At 48.1% G+C, this 19217-nt stretch overlaps 1 protein-coding gene across 1 annotated transcript in view; it reads left to right on the plus strand.

The window, feature by feature from the left end:
• Positions 1–17730, plus strand: part of LOC127596512 (bone morphogenetic protein receptor type-2-like) — a 37856-nt gene extending 20126 nt beyond the window's left edge. The window contains exons 4-13 of the mRNA XM_052059169.1: positions 3440–3547; positions 3703–3794; positions 4882–5112; positions 6379–6493; positions 9238–9398; positions 9511–9658; positions 9778–9914; positions 11203–11375; positions 11481–12790; positions 15988–17730. Coding sequence (XP_051915129.1) covers positions 3440–3547; positions 3703–3794; positions 4882–5112; positions 6379–6493; positions 9238–9398; positions 9511–9658; positions 9778–9914; positions 11203–11375; positions 11481–12790; positions 15988–16253 — 2741 coding nt within the window. The 3' untranslated portion in view covers positions 16254–17730. The remainder of the gene's footprint in view (positions 1–3439; positions 3548–3702; positions 3795–4881; positions 5113–6378; positions 6494–9237; positions 9399–9510; positions 9659–9777; positions 9915–11202; positions 11376–11480; positions 12791–15987) is intronic.
• Positions 17731–19217: the final 1487 nt, after the last annotated feature.

Raw genomic sequence — 19217 nt, forward strand, 5'->3', positions numbered from 1 at the left:
AAACGGTTTTCCCCCTAGCGGACGATCCACGAATTGCGTTTTATTAAAAATATTCATTTTGTGTCTTTAATGCATTTTCTCACGATTAAATTATCCTGCGGGCCGGATTGAACCTCCTTAGGGGTCCGTTCTGGCCCGCGGGCTGTATGTTTGACACCCCTGTTCTAGACAAATTTAGCAGTTAACTGTCAGCAAATGATTTTAAAGGGGAAGTCAACCCATAAATGTTCTTTTGCAATGCAGCCCACCTCGTCTAAATGTTGAGTGATATTGTGTATGCGCAACATGACTTAAGCAGCAAAATCCGCCCGCTTTTGTCCATCTCGGGGGGGGCCATTTTGCCACCTTCTGCCAACGGAAAATGACATCACAGTTGCTCAGTGCTCAGGTAACAACCAATCATGTGTCAGCTCGAGACAATAGATTGGCCATAATTGGTCGTTACCCGGCCCCTGAGCATTTTCATTTTCAGTTGACAGAACGTGGAAAAATGGCCACCAACCGAGCTGAACAAAAAGGTGGATTTTGCTGCTTAACTCGTATTCCACAAGTGCAGTATTACTCAAAATGCTGTGTTTAGACTGGTGGAGGCGCGAGGTGCGTATTACTGTGACAAATTTGGGGATGTTGAATTCCCCTTTCGCACACGTTGAAATGGAAAACGCGTTTTCAATCATGTGCCTTGCGCGGGCAAGAACAGGATTTTAGGATCGGCTTCGACAGTTCAGAAGTTGTCATCCTGCGTCACACTTTGGAACGTCGTCAAGCAAAGCAAGCGCATGTACTGTCAATTGTTCTTTCCTCAAGGTTTAACAGTGAATAAAATGCACTGAGAGCGTGTGTGTTCTCAGTGTCAGGGCGGGCACACACACACACACACACCACACTACCATTCATGTTGCCACTCCACATTCCTCTGAATGCAAGGCGTCTGTGTTATCAGTCTGCCTGCGGGTGGGTTGGTGACTGTTCTGCTTAGCCGCCAGGTGACAAGACAAACGCCAGAGGAAGTCAGAAAGAAAGAAATAATGGTTTCAGTACGTTGGTTGAAATGTGACATCTTGGAGTTATATTCTAATTTGTAGCCCGTTGTTTGTGCCGACCTGTCTGGCAGCTCCCTTGCCACCATTGAGGTGACGGGTCCATTGTCTAAGTGGGAGCAGTCTGGAGCCAAAAGCATTCATGACATCAAATTCAGTATTGAGAAATGGCAAATGGATTGATTACACTGGTCAGCATAAAAAATAAAAAAAAAGCTGACTAAATTTCCTTGGGACGTTTTGGATGTATGCTTCAAATATTTCGTTTGTTTTTCTCAATACGTTCCTATTTGATGGTATACAGACCACAGACATTGTCATACTGCGTGAGGGGGCCCATTGGTTCATCTTGGTCCCCAGAGTCAATTTCAAAACAGGCTTTATACGATTGTTTTCCTCTCAAGGTGATTTTTGCATCTTTGTTTCGGCAATGGATACTTTCCGCGTGTATCGCAAAAGCAATCAGGGTGATGCTTTGCTAGACTTTGTCATCCTGTACTTTGATCTGCAACAGCAAACAGCCGAGTATTTTGTCAAAACATTCATTCATTCATTCATCTTCTGTACCGCTTGATCCTCGCTAGGGTCGCGGGGGGTGCTGGAGCCCATCCCAGCCATCTCCGGGCAGTAGGCGGGGGACACCCTGAATCGGTTGCCAGCCAATCGCAGGGCACACAGAAACGAACAACCATCCACGATCACACTCACACCTAGGGACAATTTAGAGTGTTCAATCAGCCTGCCACGCATGTTTTTTGGAATGTGGGAGGAAACCGGAGCACCCGGAGAAAACCCACGCAGGCCCGGGGAGAACATGCAAACGCCACACAGGGAGGCCGGAGCTGGAATCGAACCCGGTACCTCTGCACTGTGAAGCCGACTTGCTAACCACTGGGCTACCGGGCCGCCCTTTTGTCAAAACAGAGCTTTGTATAAAAAAGATCACATGCCAGTAGCTGCATTCTGAAACCACAAATGTTTTGCTCTTTTAAAACATTGCCTTAAAGTGACAGACTAAAACCTCCGAAAGTCTCGGATGTGTATAACAGATTGTACACTGAGCTTTGTTGAGGCTACAACCAGTAGAGGATAAGCTTACCTTTAGCTGGTCCTTGAAAGCTCCTGATAAACGTTCACCTGTTTCAATCCAGTGGCTGTGACAAAAAGTGATTCTACCCCCCACCCCCCCTCCAAAAAAAATCGACAAATTCCTTTGCAGCAAAGTGAGAGGAAATCTCAAAACAGTCTTGACAAAGTGTGCCGCTCTGTATTTCAGCCACAGGTCTCGGTTCCTCCCAACAGGATAGTGACCCAAAACAAAGATTTGAAAAGACGTGAATTGCTGAAGAACAAATTCTCAGAGCTATTTGGTGGCTGACTATGAACCCTGATCTGAAAATCGCCTGTAAGAGCATATCGGCCGCAGAAGGCATTCTTCGAATCTGAGAGTCGGTCTCATTGCAAGCATACCGAAATCGTTTTAGTGCATCAAGAATAATGACAACATTAATGGAACCATCTTTTTTTTTTTATCCAGGCCATTTTAGTCGGATTGCTTTGAGTACCTTGAAGGTAGAAAAGTGCGATAATAGAAAAAAAGAAAAGAAAGAAAGAAAACCTTTATTAGTCTCGCAATGGAGAAATTCCAGATTCACAGCAGCAAAGTTATGAAAGGAAGAAGTAGAACAACAAAAAAATAGGAGCTGCTGGAAAGGCAGCCACTCTCGCGGCGCCATTTTGAAGTCAAAATAACAAAAATAACACAAGACAACACATAGGACAGAGACAGTCGTGCAATCTTCACCACTTTTCTGCAGACACTTTGTTGTCTGAAGCAGTTCTAGATGAAAGAGGAGAGGATCAAAGTGTCCTTTCACCAGTGGATCAGAGACATCATGCTGAAAAATGTGCACACGTCTGCTACAAGCAAAGTTTTGAAAGCAAACACGAAGCTGTAGCGTCCATTGACGAAAAGAGATTAGTTCACTTCTCCTGTCCCACATAATCCGCTTCAAACTCCAAGCCGCGACTCCCAGTTAAATTTATCGAACAGCTTAGCGTCTTCATTTAAATTGCCGAGCTGAGAGGAGCCTCGGAAGGCTGTTAGCTCCCAAGCTAGCTGTAGGCTAGCGACTCCCAGCTCCAAATCCGCATCGGCACTCCGCGCCAACGCTCCTTAGGCATTAGCGAAGGCCAATTTACCGTTTTACAATTATCTTCCCAGAAAACATAACCATCATCCGATAGGACTCACTAGTCGAAACGTCATTAATATTTCAGACGTTCCTGGTATATTTCTTAAATTGTGTATGCCAACCGCTTAGGTTGAGACCATTTGCCCTCGTATTTATTTGCTACATGCACATGTTTATTTCTTTTTCATCTGTCATGCCCTGCAGACCCTCACACTCTGCGCTATGAAGAGACAATAATCATCGCCCTGGCAACCGTCTCCGTGCTGGCCGTCATCGCGGTAGCTGCTTTCTTTGGTTACCGCATGATGCGTGGTGAGTTTCCATGGCGCCGCGCTGAGAGCAAAAACAGACCACATTCACTCATTGAGTTTGTTAAATGTTTTGATGGTGCCGTAATCAATGGGGTCAGAGAGGATCTTTCAATCATTTTGAATTCCTTTTTTTTTTTTTTTTTTTTTTTTTTACAGGAGACAGTAAGCAAGGTCTTCACAATCTGAACATGATGGAAGCTGCTGGCTCCGAGAGCTCTTTGGACCTGGATAATCTCAAACTGCTCGAGGTCTGCTCCTGAAATAAGACCTTTTTTGTTTGTTTCTTTGTTTTTGTTTTTTCCTCCAGAGAAACGATACCACTTCTGCATCACACGTCCCAAATGGGACAACATACAAGGCCATTCACTTCCACTACTCAACCCCAAAAAGACAGATTTGATCAGATTTCAGGACAAGGCTAACCCAAATAAATAACAAAATGAATCAAGCTAATCAATGATCATCAAATTACAGCCAAAGATAGTGAACACATTTTAAGTCATGTATTAAAAAGTTGGATTCATATTGAAGATTTTTTTTTTGTGGGCGGGATAAAAGACTGCACTTTAATCCTTTTCCATGAAAATCACCCGATCACAATCGGTTGCCGATCGATCGGCGCACCGTCACGTAGTACAGTTGCAATTGTTGTTTCAGTGCGACACACATGATACTCTGAGTGTTCCAAGGAATCGATTTCAGAACGACATGAATCGCAACTGCTCATTTTCTAGAAGCATTTTTTTTTAAGTGTCGCCATGCTGGTTAGCAAACTGATGGAAATGCAGCTGCTTAAGTATTTGTTGGCTTTCCTCGTGGTTTATTTTTTTAAATTTATTTTTGTTATGTTCTTGTGCTTCCAGTTTTTTTCTACTGGAAGCATTCCTGTCAGTATTTCTCAAACTTTCCAATTGATTTTCTATCTTTATGATATTTGATGAATGTGCACTAGAAACACGGAATTACAAATATTGTATTCTTCCTAAATAAGTACATGTAAGCACAAAGTTAAGCTTGAGTTTCTTTTCAGAGTCACTATTTTCTATCACCTATTATACCCAAATGTGTGCCAATGACATTTGGCAATGTGCACATGCAAAAGTCATTTTTCCCCCAAAACTGAAAATCTCGCAAAACTGACCAAGCACCGAATATGTCGAGCCAATTTCAAATTTCAATCATGTAAAAATTCACCCATCAGAATTCCGAGAATTATTCTTGTGTTCACTTCACAAATGGACAATTTGCTTCCATTTGTACTCATTTATGTTCTGTGAACTGAGTGAGAATGATTATTTTTTTTTCTGCTCTCCTACCATTTCCCTCTCCTTGTAGCTGATTGGCCGGGGTCGATACGGCGCCGTCTATTGCGGCTCCCTCGACGAGCGACCTGTCGCCGTCAAGGTTTTCACCGCCAGCAACCGCCAGAACTTCCTCAATGAATGCTCCATCTACCGGCTGCCACTACTGGAGCACGACAACATCGCCTCCTTTGTGGCTGCTGATGAGCGGTCGGGCCCGGAGGGGCGTACCGAGTACCTGCTGGTCATGGATTACTACCCCCACGTTAGTTGAAGTGACTCCTTTTGGCAATTGCTGCGACATGCGCATCCAAATGTTCCTTATTTTCCACACTTTAAGGCACTCCTAAAATCATTCCATTTTCTCTAAAGCCGCCGTGTGCTTTATAATCCGATGCACCTTTTATATATATATATATATATATATATATATATATAATTCAGGGTGTCCCCCCGCCTACTGCCCGAAGACAGCTGGGATAGGCTCCAGCACCCCCCCCACCCCCCCCCCCCACCCCGCCACGCCCCCGCGACCCTAGTGAGGATCAAGCGGCTCGGAAGATGAATGAATGAATGAATATATATATATATGGATCAAGGCAGCCCGGTAGTCCAGTGGTTAGCACGTGGGCTTCACAGTGCAGAGGTACCGGGTTCGATTCCAGCTCCGGCCTCCCTGTGTGGAGTTTGCATGTTCTCCCCGGGCCTGCGTGGGTTTTCTCCGGGTGCTCCGGTTTCCTCCCACATTCCAAAAACATGCGTGGCAGGCTGATTGAACACTCTAAATTGTCCCTAGGTGTGAGTGTGAGTGCGAATGGTTGTTCGTTTCTGTGTGCCCTGCGATTGGCTGGCAACCAATTCAGGGTGTCCCCCGCCTACTGCCCGAAGACTGCTGGGATAGGCTCCAGCATCCCCCGCGACCCTAGTGAGGATCAAGCGGCTCGGAAGATGAATGAATGAATGAATATATGGATCAATATTCTGACTTCTTGGACGTTCTGGTTCTGTCAAGCGCTTTGTTACAGCTGCAGCAGTTGCGAAAGCCGAATCTAAATGAAGCTATATTGTCTTGTATTGTATTCATTTTGCAGATCTCCATCTAGTGGATGCATAACGCAATTGCAGCCACTATTTTAGCTTCTATTTCATGCGCTTTATAATGCGGTTTGTCCTACATATGAGAACAGTTTTGAAATAGGCCATTCGTTGAAGGTGCGCCTTATATTCCCGCGCGCCTTATAGTGCTGAAAATACGCCAATTGAATATTTGCCTTATGCTATGAAGATAGCGCAAAGCTACATCTTATACCTGGATGCGGTGCATGTGACTCAGTCACTTGCCCTTTGTCAAGCAGTGGTGTGACGTGACAAAGACTCAGCATTCCCCCTGCCCACGCCCCCTCCACACATATCACTTCTCATTTTGTCAGACCCCAAGAGCGATGCTGACGATTGATTTGACTTTGCCGCCTCATCGCCTTCACATCTCACGACGGTGCCTCTCTTTCTTCCCTCCCGTCTCCTACCCTAGGGCTCGCTGAGTCGCTACCTGAGCGTTCAGACCAACGACTGGGTCAACAGCTGTCGGCTTGCTCATTCTGTCACTCGGGGATTGGCGTACCTGCACACTGAACTCTTCAAAGGAGGTGAGCTGGCAAAAAAATCACACGCATGTGTTTTTTTTGGGGGGGGGCCATGGAGCCTTCTTGGGCAAGAAAATTTCATCCATCCATCCATCCATCCATCATCTACCGCTTATCCGGGGCCGGGTCGCGGGGGCATCAGCTTTAGCAGGGAAGCCCAGACTTCCCTCTCCCTAGCTACTTCTTCCAGCTCTCCCCGGGGGATCCCGAGTCGTTCCCAGGCAAGCTGGGTGACATAGTCTCTCCAGCGTGTCCTGGGTCTTCCTCGGGGTCTTCTCCCGGTGGGACATGCCCGGAACACCTCACCGGGGAGGCGCTCAGGAGGCATCCGAATCAGATGCCCAAGCCACCTCATCTGGCTCCTCTCGATGTGGAGGAGAAGCGGCTCGACTCTGAGCCCCTCCCGGATGACCGAGCTTCTCACCTTATCTCTAAGGGAGAGCCCGGACACCCTGCGGAGAAAACTCATTTCATGGCAAGAAAATTTGTTTTGTTTTTTTGTTTGTTTTGTTTGAGTTAGTTTTGTTGGAATTATTTGGAATCCCTGTCTTCCAGCCAAGTGCTTTAGCCGCGCTACAGCCAGCACAGTAGAACTCCATGTGGGACTTGGAGCACTTTGCGTCACTGCATTTGGACAAACCCACACTTGAGCCAGGCCTATTTATAGAGTGGCGTCTCGGCTGCATCCAAGTCATACAGAATTGGAAAAGAAGGATGAAGTGAGCTGATCTGAATATTCCCGAGGCTTAGTGAAATCATTCTTCTTAGGCAGAACTGACAGCTAAACGGAGCTGCAACTCCTTTTTGGCCCTCCTCATTCTTCTCAATCAGCAGGGGGACTCGTCACAGCGGTCAGCGAGGCTGACAAACAGGGTTGGAAGAAAATAAACGAGCGAGTGACAGGCAAAGAAGAGTCAAAAGGGAAAGAGGAGTGGCCTGCTGTACACGGAGCTGCGATCAGGCGGATCTTTCTGGATTCGGTGGTTCTGGTCAGTCAGACTGCACAGGCAGAGGATATGAGGCCATTTGGTTATAATCTTATTTTTGGAGATTTGATAGCGGGGACAGAGGTTAGCAGCCTGGTAATGGCGCATCCTGTTTTGGCAGAATATCAAGAGGAGAAAATGAAGCAGCGGTGCAAGTGGATTTGCTTGATGTTGTATGATTCAGTACCAATATACAGTGCAATCTTGATTTACACATTGAATTTGTTCCGTGACTTAACGGGTTGTATCCTTATTTCTTCTCACAGTGCACCACCACTGTAGTTACAGGGGTAGTTACAGGTACTAACCGGGCTGGCCCGCCAATACCAAAAATCTGCATATCATTGCAGGGTTCTCAAAGGTCTTCTCACATTTCCTGGAAAATATATTTTTTCCTAACTCTGTGGGTGCACGCAATTTTTTTTTTTGCTAGATTTACTGACTTTTCAGAACCAAGTATGGATTTACCGTATTTTCCGCACTAAAAGGCGCACCTAAAAAGGGTGGAGTGCCCCCTCCGGGTCGGGGGGGAGATCTTGCCCCAAGTGGAGGAGTTTAAGTATCTTGGGGTCTTGTTCACGAATGAGGGCAGGAGGGAGCGAGAGATCGACAGGCGGATCGGTGCAGCGTCTGCTGTGATGCGGACATTGTATCGGTCTGCCGTGGTGAAGAAGGAGCTGAGCCAAAGGGCAAAGCTCTCAATTTACCGGTCGATCTACGTCCCAACCCTCACAAGAACCGATACCGATTTAGCCGATACAAGCGGCTGAAATGAGTTTTCTCCGCAGGGTGTCCGGGCTCTCCCTTAGAGATAAGGTGAGAAGCTCAGTCATCCGGGAGGGGCTCAGAGTCGAGCCGCTTCTCCTCCACATCGAGAGGAACCAGATGAGGTGGCTTGGGCATCTGATTCGGATGCCTCCTGAGCGCCTCCCCGGTGAGGTGTTCCGGTCATGTCCCACCGGGAGGAGACCCCGAGGAAGACCCAGGACACGCTGGAGAGACTGTCACCCAGCTTGCCTGGGAACGACTCGGGATCCCCCAGGGAGAGCTGGAAGAAGTAGCTAGGGAGAGGGAAGTCTGGGCTTCCCTGCTAAAGCTGTTGCCCCCGCGACCCGGCCCTGGATAAGCGGTAGATGATGGATGGATGGATGGGAAGGCGCACCTAAAAGCCGTCCATTTTCATAAAGGCTCACAGCGCGCCTTAAAATCCGATGCGCCTTGTATATGGTCACTACGGTAATATTCCGACCCCAAAATGGCTCCTTGCTCGCGACATGCTGACAACGCAGAGTTCAAACTTAAGGCGATCGGTTCCACGGTTGAACACGGAAATAGAGCAGCGGTAAGAATGAAATGTTAACGAGTCAATGTTATAACTTGCTGTCGGTTAAGTGAGCTGCGTCGTTGCTTCATTAAATACGTGTTTCAGACTTCTGATCGTTCTGTTGGCATTTCCTGAGCGTAGCTCCATCTGGTGGAGGCATTGTAGATTGCGTCATATAATGCGGTGCCCCAATGTATGAAAAAAATGGGCCATTCATTGAAGGGCGCCTCATAATCCGGCGCACCTTTCAGTGTGGAAAATCCGGTATTTTCTCCAACCTCGCACCAAAAATGACTACAACTGTGGTTTCGGCCGAGCCACAGCGACAAATCACAATAACTTTGCGATAACGACCGGTAACCGTCGTGTTACCGTGCCACGTTTCACGCCGTTTTTCCACATTTGCTCCATTGTCCTCCTTTTCGTTCCTTTCAAAGACATGTACAAGCCAGCGGTCTCCCACCGGGACCTGAACAGTCGGAATATTCTCGTCAAGGCCGATGGCACTTGCGTCATCATCGATTTCGGGCTGTCCATGAAGCTGACGGGCAACAGGCCGGCGCGTCACGGGGAGGAGGAAAACGCTGCTATCAGTGAGGTGAGACCAGACCCCCGAGTAACGGGTACCCGGAGGAGAACGTCGTCCTACCATGGCAATAAATATTCAAACTGTCATTTCATTTCCTGCCATGCTTGAACCTCTTTTGCAGGTGGGCACCATCCGCTACATGGCACCAGAGGTGTTGGAGGGAGCCGTGAATCTGAGGGACTGTGAGTCGGCCCTGAAACAGGTGGACATGTATGCTCTGGGCCTGGTCTACTGGGAGACCTTCATGAGATGTACCGACCTTTTCCCCGGTAAGACTTCACTCATACACGTACACACGCACACACACGTTTCTTTTTTTAGAGTGAGCAGAAAAATACTGTCGTCCCAATTCAATTTCCCATTTCTCCTCCTCACTTGCGACCTGCAGGCGAATCGGTGCCAGAGTACCAGATGGCCTTCCAGGCGGAGGCCGGGAACCACCCGACGTTCGAGGACATGCAAGTGCTGGTGTCGAGGGAGAAACAGCGGCCCAAATTCCCAGAGGCCTGGAAAGAGAACAGCTTGGTACGCGTGGGGGGGGGGGGGGGGGGGGGGAGTCAGAAGGGGAGCAACAGCAAAATGCTAACGTTTGATGCCAGCGGGACATTGCTTTGATGCTTATGGAATGTTCTTCGCAATCTATTTCAGCCAGTCTGTTTTGCTGCGGTTGTTCACTAAACGTGATGTTCCGTTATCATTATTAATACCGTATTGGCCCGAATATAAGACGGTGTTTTTTGCATTGAAATAAGACAAAAAAGTGGAGGTCGTCTTATATTTGGGGTCTAGACATTTATACCCATTTATGACGCTAGATGGCGCCAGATATCATTGAAGTGAGTGCCAGCATTTGAAAGCAAGGTGTCGGTAAGGGTAGAAGAGCACTTTGCATTGACTTGGCATAAAATCACCAAGATCATCACGGATCACTTTGATACGTGATGAAAAGGGTGCACATGGACATTTCCTCGCAGTTTTTCACTATTTTTCATGCACTTCATACAAAAATATAATATATATCCACGAATGCTCAGAAAGCAAGTAACGACGTCACCTACTCCTGGAAATCTCATAATGTGTAAGAGAAAAAGTGGAGCACACGCGGCAAAATGAATGCCGCCGCTGTCCTCGGCGGGAAAAACCGATCTAGAAAATACGCATGTCATTCTTGCAATGAACACGCACACAGTCACTCATTGACCATATCAGCAAATCATATTATGAGCGCTTGTCTGTCATATCCGGAGCATTTTTTTTTCTTTTTTTAAAATTAAATCATCTGTCAGCCATTTATTTTTAACAGTAAGGTTGTAGGATGACTTGGTAGCTTTGGAGCACGCTTTGCGGCATATTTCGAGTTTTAAACTATTAATTGGGCAGATGAGGTGGCTTGGGCATCTGATTCGGATGCCTCCTGAACGCCTCCCTGGTAAGGTGTTCCGGGCATGTCCCACAGGGAGAAGACCCCGAGGAAGACCCAGGACACGCTGGAGAGACTATGTCACCCAGCTGGCCTGGGAACGCCTCAGGATCCCCCGGGGAGAGCTGGAAGAAGTAGCTAGGGTAGGATAAGCGGTAGAAGATGGATGGATGGATGGATGGATTCTCGACATTTTAGGGAGGATGTCATTTACCCCAGTTGTTTTTTTTTCTTTTCCACTCTTGGCGGCAGGGCTCAGTCCCGATACCCCCGCAAATCCGATATTTGCCAAAAATTTCCTGCGTCCCCCCTCAAAAGATGGCTCCCCAGTTTGAGACCGGCGGCTGTCGATACGGCCGTTAACAAACGCGTCTTGTCTCTCTTATCCGGCAGGCGGTTCGCTCTCTCAAGGAGACGATGGAGGACTGCTGGGACCAGGATGCGGAGGCCCGCCTGACAGCCCAGTGCGCCGAGGAACGGCAGGCCGAGCTGCTCCTCATTTGGGACCGCTCCAAATCGGTCAGCCCCACGCTCAACCCCATGTCGACCACTCTGCACAACGAGAGGTAAAAAAAAAAAATTATCGAGGTTAATTGAAATGTTTGAAAAAAATACGCAATGCCGCGAAATAGCGAGGGATCGCTGGACTCTGCCCTGCTCTTTCCCCTCAGAAACCGGGTCACCCCCAAGTCTGGCCCGTACGCTGAGCATTCCTCCACTTATATCGAAGAACACGAGGGCGTGGCCAAAAACACGCAGTCCGATCCCACCAGCTCCGCAGGTGGCCGATTGGGGGGCGGGACCGGAGAGAGGAACAGGAACTCCATCAACCAAGAGCGCCAGCAGCAAGCGAACGCCCGGATGCCCAGCCCGGAGGGGAGCAGCACCAGCGGGGCTTGCTTGGGTCTCAGAGGGAGCCCCTCGGCCTCGACCACAACCACCACGATCATTTCGGAGTCCGAGGGGCCATCGGGCAGCGCCGCGGTCCCCGTCTGCCTCCACCTAACCCAAGAAGACCTGGAGACCACCAAGCTGGACCCCAAAGAGGTGGACAAGAACCTGAAAGAGAGCTCAGACGAGAACCTGATGGAACACTCGCAGAAGCAGTTCTGCTCGCCGGACCCGCTGAGCCCCGGGAGCTCCAGCTTGCTGTACCCCCTCATCAAGATGGCGAGCGAAGCCTCGGGCGCCTCCGAGCCGCCCCCCGCCGTTCCCACCGCCGTCTTCCCTCTGCCCAAGCAGCAGAACCTACCTAAAAGGCCGTCGAGCTTGTCCCTGCGTAGCAAGTCGGCCAAGAAGGAGTCGTCGTCCTCTTCCCTCAGGTTCAAGTTCGGGCGATCGGGGAAGTCCAACCTGCGGCAGGTGGAGGGATCCAAGATCAACGGCGGCGCGGTAACGGGCCCCAACGTGGATGCGGAAGCTCATCGAGGCGCGGGTATCAACAACATACCGGCCCTGCGAGAGGCTCGCGCCAACGGCGGCGTCAACGGCCCCGTCAACGGTCACAACACGGGCGCGGTCGCTTCCGCGGCCGTCGGCGGCGCGTCGGGCGTCATCGCCAATGGAAACGGAGCGTTGCGGTCCGACGACGGCCGCCTCAGCCTCGGCGTCATCACGGCCAGCCCGGACGAACACGAGCCGCTGCTGAGCCGCGAGCCGCCGGATCCCGGGGACGCGTCATCTTCCGGCGTGGCGGCGTTGCGCTCGGCCCGACCCAACACCAACAACAACAACAGCAACACGGGCCGCGGCCGGGGCGACGGCGAGAGCGGAGGCGAGAGCGAAGGAGGCGGCGACGAGGATACGGAAGGAGTTGGCGGGGCTCCGACGGGGCCCCCGGGAGAAGGCGCCGGTGCCTCGCACTCTCCGATGAGCGTCACCATGCGAGACGAGTACCCGCTCAGGCAGCCCCGAGTCCGCAGACCAGAGAGACCAAACTCCTTGGACCTGTCCTTCACCACACAAGACTTGGCCTCGTTAGGTGAGACGCCGGCCGACGATTCCAGTTTTTAGCCCGCGGTACCCTTAACTCATTCATTCATTCATCTTCCGAGCCGCTTGATCCTCACTAGGGTCACGGGGGGTGCTGGAGCCTATCCCAGCCGTCTTCGGGCAGTAGGCGGGGAACACCCTGAATCGGTTGCCAGCCAATCGCAGGGCACACAGAAACAAACAACCATACGCACTCACACTCACACCTAGGGACAATTTAGAGTGTTCAATCAGCCTGCCACGCATGTTTTTGGAATGTGGGAGGAAACCGGAGCACCCGGAGAAAACCCACGCAGGTCCGGGGAGAACATGCAAACTCCACACAGGGAGGCTGGCCCTGGAATCGAACCCGGTACCTCTGCACTCTGAAGCCGGCGTGCTAACCACTGGACTACCGGGCCGCCACCCTTAACTCATTCACTCCCAAAGACGTTTTTAGACGTCTTTTCAGACTTGGTCTAGAATTGGCCGGTACTGAATGAGCTAACAAGTTACAAACCCGCGCTCTCAATCGTATTTCTTTATTCATTTATTTCTCCTGGCTTCATGTCCTAAGCGTTTATGAACAATCGAGGCACAAAGCGTCAAATTTTCCGGCTGCAGCTATCGTTACTTAAGTATCCGACTGCAAATCCAGTCAAATAATTGAGCATTCATAAACGTGGGTTGAAAATAAGATAAGATAAGATGGTTAGCACGTGGGCTTCACAGTGCAGAGGTACCGGGTTCGATTCCAGCTCCGGCCTTCCCTGTGTGGAGTTTGCATGTTCTCCCCGGGCCTGCGTGGGTTTTCTCCGGGTGCTCCGGTTTCCACCCACATTCCAAAAACAGGCGTGTCAGGCTGATTGAACACTCTAAATTGTCCCTAGGTGTGAGTGTGAGTGCGTATGGTCGTTCGTCTCTGTGTCTCCTTCGATTGGCTGGCAACTGATTCAGGGTGTCCCCCGCCTACTGCCCGGAGACGGCTGGGATGGGCTCCAGCACCCCCCGCGACCCTAGTGAGGATTAAGCGGTTCAGAAAATGGATGGATGGAAGATAAGATAAGATAAGATATGGTAAGATAAGAAATCCTTGATTAGTCTCGCAATGGAGAAATTCCCAATTCACAGCAGCAAGTTTTCGCTTGGTTCAGGAAAACAAGTATGAATGCACAAAAGAACGGACCGCATTTCACTTGCTGAACGACCAATTGTTTTTGTCTTTTAAATAATCAAGATGTTTTTTTTAAACAAAACACCTTTTGGCATTTTTGGTGCCTCTACGACTATTCTTACTACTGAATGAAATATTACCGACCGAGGTTTTTTTTTTTTTTTTAAACAAGCATGGACAACAAAAGACAAGGACAATAAAAAATCCTTACAATAAAAAGAAAAAAAAAATCCCACTGTTATAATACGTAAAAGAATCGACATTATATATGTCGCTTACAAATTCAAGATCCAGGATCTTCATATTAGACTTAATCTGGACCGAAACATTAATTTAGAACCTCCCATTTTCTTGACTAATGTCCCAATATTAAATATTTTTCCTTGCGGACATCCACAGCGGCGTTATGGATGAAGTCAAAAATCCTGTCTCGGGCTCACGGCCAATCAATCAAACACGTCATCCCATCTCTGGCATGCGTCAATCTTGCGTGATTCATTTTCGATCTATGAATCATTTTGATTCTCTTATTGGTGGATGGCAAACTAAAAATGTAGTTGTACCGTGGTCAATTTTCAGAACAAACCGGGCCATATACGGCTCATACATACAATCTAATCTTCTTTTGACGTTTTCACTCACGACGTGAAAGGCGGGACACCATTTGCGGTCTGCACTTTCCTCCGATAATCGGGTTTCCGTGCTCAATTTGCCGAAGCATGCTCAGATGATGGGCGAAACATCGTTCTAAGACAACCGGAATAATCAATCCAGTTGCAAAACGAGTCAGTGCCACATTGAACAAAATGACCCGAATGAATGAAAATTTTCATCCACGTGAGTACATTTGTGGTCGTGGTGTTAGCTAGCATTCCGCGCGGGGATTCGCCTAATGTTGGCTATATATATTTTTGACCCAAGCCCTGCCGCCACAAATAATTGACACCCGTGCGCTCGCAGGTGTCATACGTAGATGCCGCAAAAAAAACCCTGCAAAAACCCACTTAGGACAGAGAAGATCATAAAGCATCAACACCATCCATCCATCCATCCATCCATCTTCTACCGCTTATCCGGGGCCGGGTCGCGGGGGCAACAGCTTTAGCAGGGAATCCCAGACTTCCCTCTCCCTAGCTACTTCTTCCAGCTCTCCCCGGGGGATCCCGAGCCGTTCCCAGGCAAGCTGGGTGACGTAGTCTCTCCAGCGTGTCCTGGGTCTTCCTCGGGGTCTCCTCCCGCTGGGACATGACCGGAACACCCCACCGGGGAGGCGCTCAGGAGGCATCCGAATCAGATGCCCAAGCCACCTCATCTGACTCCTCTCGATGTGGAGGAGAAGCGGCTTGACTCTGAGCACCTCCCGGATGACCGAGCTTCTCACCTTATCTCTAAGGGAAAGAACGAGATCCCGGATACAAGCGGCCGAAATGAGTTTTCTCCGCAGGGTGTCCGGGCATCAACACCATTTTTGTAAATTTCCCCAGTGTGGGACGAATAAAGGATATCTTACATCTTATTCATCGAGCATGAACGCAGTCATCAGCCCACGGTACATAAATATTATTCAGTCATGAAATTATTCAAAACCAACAAATCACAAATAATTGACACCCGTGCGCTTGCAGGTGTCATACGTAGATGCCGCAAAAAAAAACTGCAAAAACCCACTTAGGACAGAGAAGATCATAAAGTATCAACACCATTTTTGTATTATATATTTTTGACCCAGGCCCTGCCGCCATAACTCACAAATAATTGACACCCGTGCGCTCGCAAGTGTCATACGTAGATGCCGCAAAAAAAAAACCTGCAAAAACCCACTTAGGACAGAGAAGATCATAAAGTATCAACACCATTTTTGTAAATTTTACCAGTGTGGGACGAATAAAGTATATCTTATATCTTATTCATCGAGCATGAACGCAGTCGTCAGCCCATGGTACATAAATATTATTCAGTCATGAAATTATTCAAAACCAACAAATCACCATCACACGCTTCAAGTATAACCGCCGTTAATTCCCCGTTTGCAGGCGACAGCTTGGGGCACCCGGACAGCGCTTTGGGCAACGGCGATAAGATCAAGAAACGAGTCAAGACGCCATATTCGCTGAAGAAATGGCGGCCGACCACGTGGGTCATCTCAACAGACGCCAGGGGGCTCGAGGTCAACAACAATAACAACGGCGGCTCAGGCCGGGGCGGCCAAGGTCGCGGCCACAACCGGCCCAAGTCCGCTTCGGCCATCTACCTGCGGGGCGGAGACTTGGTCGGCGAGCGCGGCGACACGCATGTGTGAGCAGAACTCAATTAACCCACTGAGCTGTTTTTTTTGTTTGTTTTTTTGGGGGTGGGGTTCTCGGCTCCGAATCAGCAAGAGGAAGCTACGGGGAATCGTGGCCTAAGAGTCGAATCCGATGTACAGTCCACTAATTAAGGTCTCCCTGCTGTCTGTCTTTTCCGATGACGTCATTTGCTTTCGATGCAATCCAAGCTATGCAGCGTTCTCTCCCGCTCGTCCATTTCTTATTCTCTGTCCCCATAAAGCATCAACGTGTGAATTATTTGGGTTGTTTTTTTTTTTTCTACGTGCACTTTGAGCCGATGAGATCGGCGTTCGGTCCCGCCCTTGCCCGTCGCGACCAACGGCGCCGCACGGATTTCAATCATGCGCTCTTGTTTGTTTTTATTCAAGCACACCGCCCTGTTGAAAAGAAGAAACTGTCTTAAAAGATAAGAACAAACTTTTTATTTGATTTTTTTTTTTTTTTTTGTGTATGCAAGAACTGTCGTTGTGGACTCTCCATGTTTTGGACTATCCATCATCACCCCGAGTTTTAATTGTGCAATAGGATGTAGCTTTCAGATGCTTTTCATGTTTTAATTGTTTCGACTTGTGTTTTGTTGTTGTTTTTAACCTTCAATCATATTTTAAATATGTCAATCAATCTCCTTTGCACTTATGATTAATCACAATCTTCAACCTTGCCCCCCCCCCCCCCCCCCCCCGCCCCCAACCCCAGCCTGAAGCGGAAAAACAAATGACAATCCTTCAGTTTCCGTCTCTGGGGAATCATCTTGAGGGGGGGGCACGAACAATCGAGCTCATCTGAGTGGTTGAAAATATTGCGACCCCCCCCCCACCCCCCCTCAACTCCCCATCCTCTTTCCACACAATCGCACCATGAATTGTTTTTAAACTCAATCTAAGGCTCTTGTCTCAGTGTCACCTGACTTCATGTTTGACTTTATGTATGTGACTGAATTATAACCAGAAGATGATGAAAAGAAAAAAAAAAAGTCCTAGAAAAAAAAAAGAAAATAAAGACAGACAGACACAAATAATACCAAACCCCCTTCCAAGGCACGCTGAATATTATTTGTGCTTCTACTGGTCGCATCGCTTAATGTTTGAATGGCTGGTTTGACAAGATGTTGGTTTTGTTTAAAGTAAATTTTGTTTTGCTGGAGTCCAGCGCTGTACAGTCTCTGTATGTCGTACTCATTCTGTAGTCTCGGCGCCACTTCAGGATCGACGAAAAGAGATCTCATTTTATTATGTTTTTGTAATCTGTAATTTGTATTCAAGAAAAAAAAAAAGAAAGAAAACACTATTATTGCATTTATTTGTATATTTTTAATGGGGATCCTGTGTTGCATTCAATGGACATGGAGGACCTTTGATTCCATCGCTTCACGTTTGCTTGATACAATTTCCTGAAACCTTTTCAAGACACTATGGAAGAAAAAAATCTCAATAAATGTATGAAAACTTGGCTCGTGTCTGTTTAGGTCCCTGGGGGGCGAATGTCAGGTTTGACGTGTACTACTACAAATTGTATTTCATTATATTGCACGGGTAGTTGTTCATGTCTTTGTGCCCTGCGATTGGCTTGCAACCCGTTCAGGCTGTCCCCCCCGCCTACTGTCCAAAGATGGCTGGGATAGGCTCCAGCACGCCCCGCGAGGATAAAGCGGATCGGAAAATTGATGGATTTTTTAGCAAATAATTTTTGGTGAACCACCGGGGTTTTGCTGTACACGTTCCCTGTAAGCCAACTGTGGTGAAACTGCGGCCCGGGTGCTATTTGTGCCCCGCTCACCGTTTTTTAGAAGCTAGCAGCATGCTCTAAAAGTAACATTTGGCACTGCAATTTAAAATAGGGGTTGGTTGCGTGGGCAGTGTGAGAAGTGGGGGCGATGTGAGTGAATGGGACGACCACTACTCGGGTCATTCCATAATTGGAGGAGGACAATTTACACATTACACATCAATTTTAATTAAACCGCATACAGAATACTAAAACATGTAGTTTCTATGTAATAACGCTTGAAAAAAATTTTTTTTTTGGGAATACCAAATGTCAGCGTCTCAATTACAGTACTCGTCATGTGCCCTTGTGCATCAATCACATCTTGACGGCGACGTCTCATCCTGTTCACAAGTCGACTTGTTTTCTGCTATGGACTGTGGCCGTGCAGGTCGTCCATAGCACACAGACCACACTGCAGCAGTTAACAGCTAGCTAAAAAGCCAGCTAGCTTCTCCTCTTGAGAGAAAGCTAACATTCGTCCGCATTTGGAACCTGCAACCCTGTCACTGATTACAGTGACACGAAATAAATGATGTCATAAAAGTTATACTATTGATCCAAGCTGAGCTAAACAAGCCTTTGATAATTTATCACCTATTATTGATAAATGTGTCGCAGAAAAGCGAAGGTTTATTTGTGTCATTTATTTTTGTGAATTCAGTCTTGATCCATCCACGATTCGTGGAATAATCATGAAGGTGGCCCCACGAGGGCGACATTTTCTTCGAACCCCACCCCCCACCTCGATTAAAAAAAAAATGTTTACGTCTCTGCTCTCTGCTCCTTCGCCCTAGCAACTGCAGCATCAGCACGAGCGACGAGCGTCGGTAAGCTACGTCAGCGCTCCATAGTCGCCATCAAAGTCACACACCTTCTGCTCACACGAACCGGAAACACATTTTCGCCCTTCAGAGTATCATTGACCAACCCAATGAGACAACTATATGCCAACCACTGCAATTAAATGTGACCATCCGATCACCAGATGAATGTTAACTCACATTTAGTATTTTCTTTTAGAATGTTTGCTGTGTTAACTTGGGACGATCTAGAATTGGAGGAGAAATGAAGCATCAACATTTTTGACAACAGACTGTATTATAATTACGTGTTATGACGTCAGGGGAGAAAAAAATGGTTGATTGATGGACCATGTAATTCGATTCATC

The sequence above is a fragment of the Hippocampus zosterae genome, chromosome 2 (genome assembly GCF_025434085.1).
Source record: "Hippocampus zosterae strain Florida chromosome 2, ASM2543408v3, whole genome shotgun sequence".
NCBI lineage: Eukaryota > Metazoa > Chordata > Actinopteri > Syngnathiformes > Syngnathidae > Hippocampus > Hippocampus zosterae.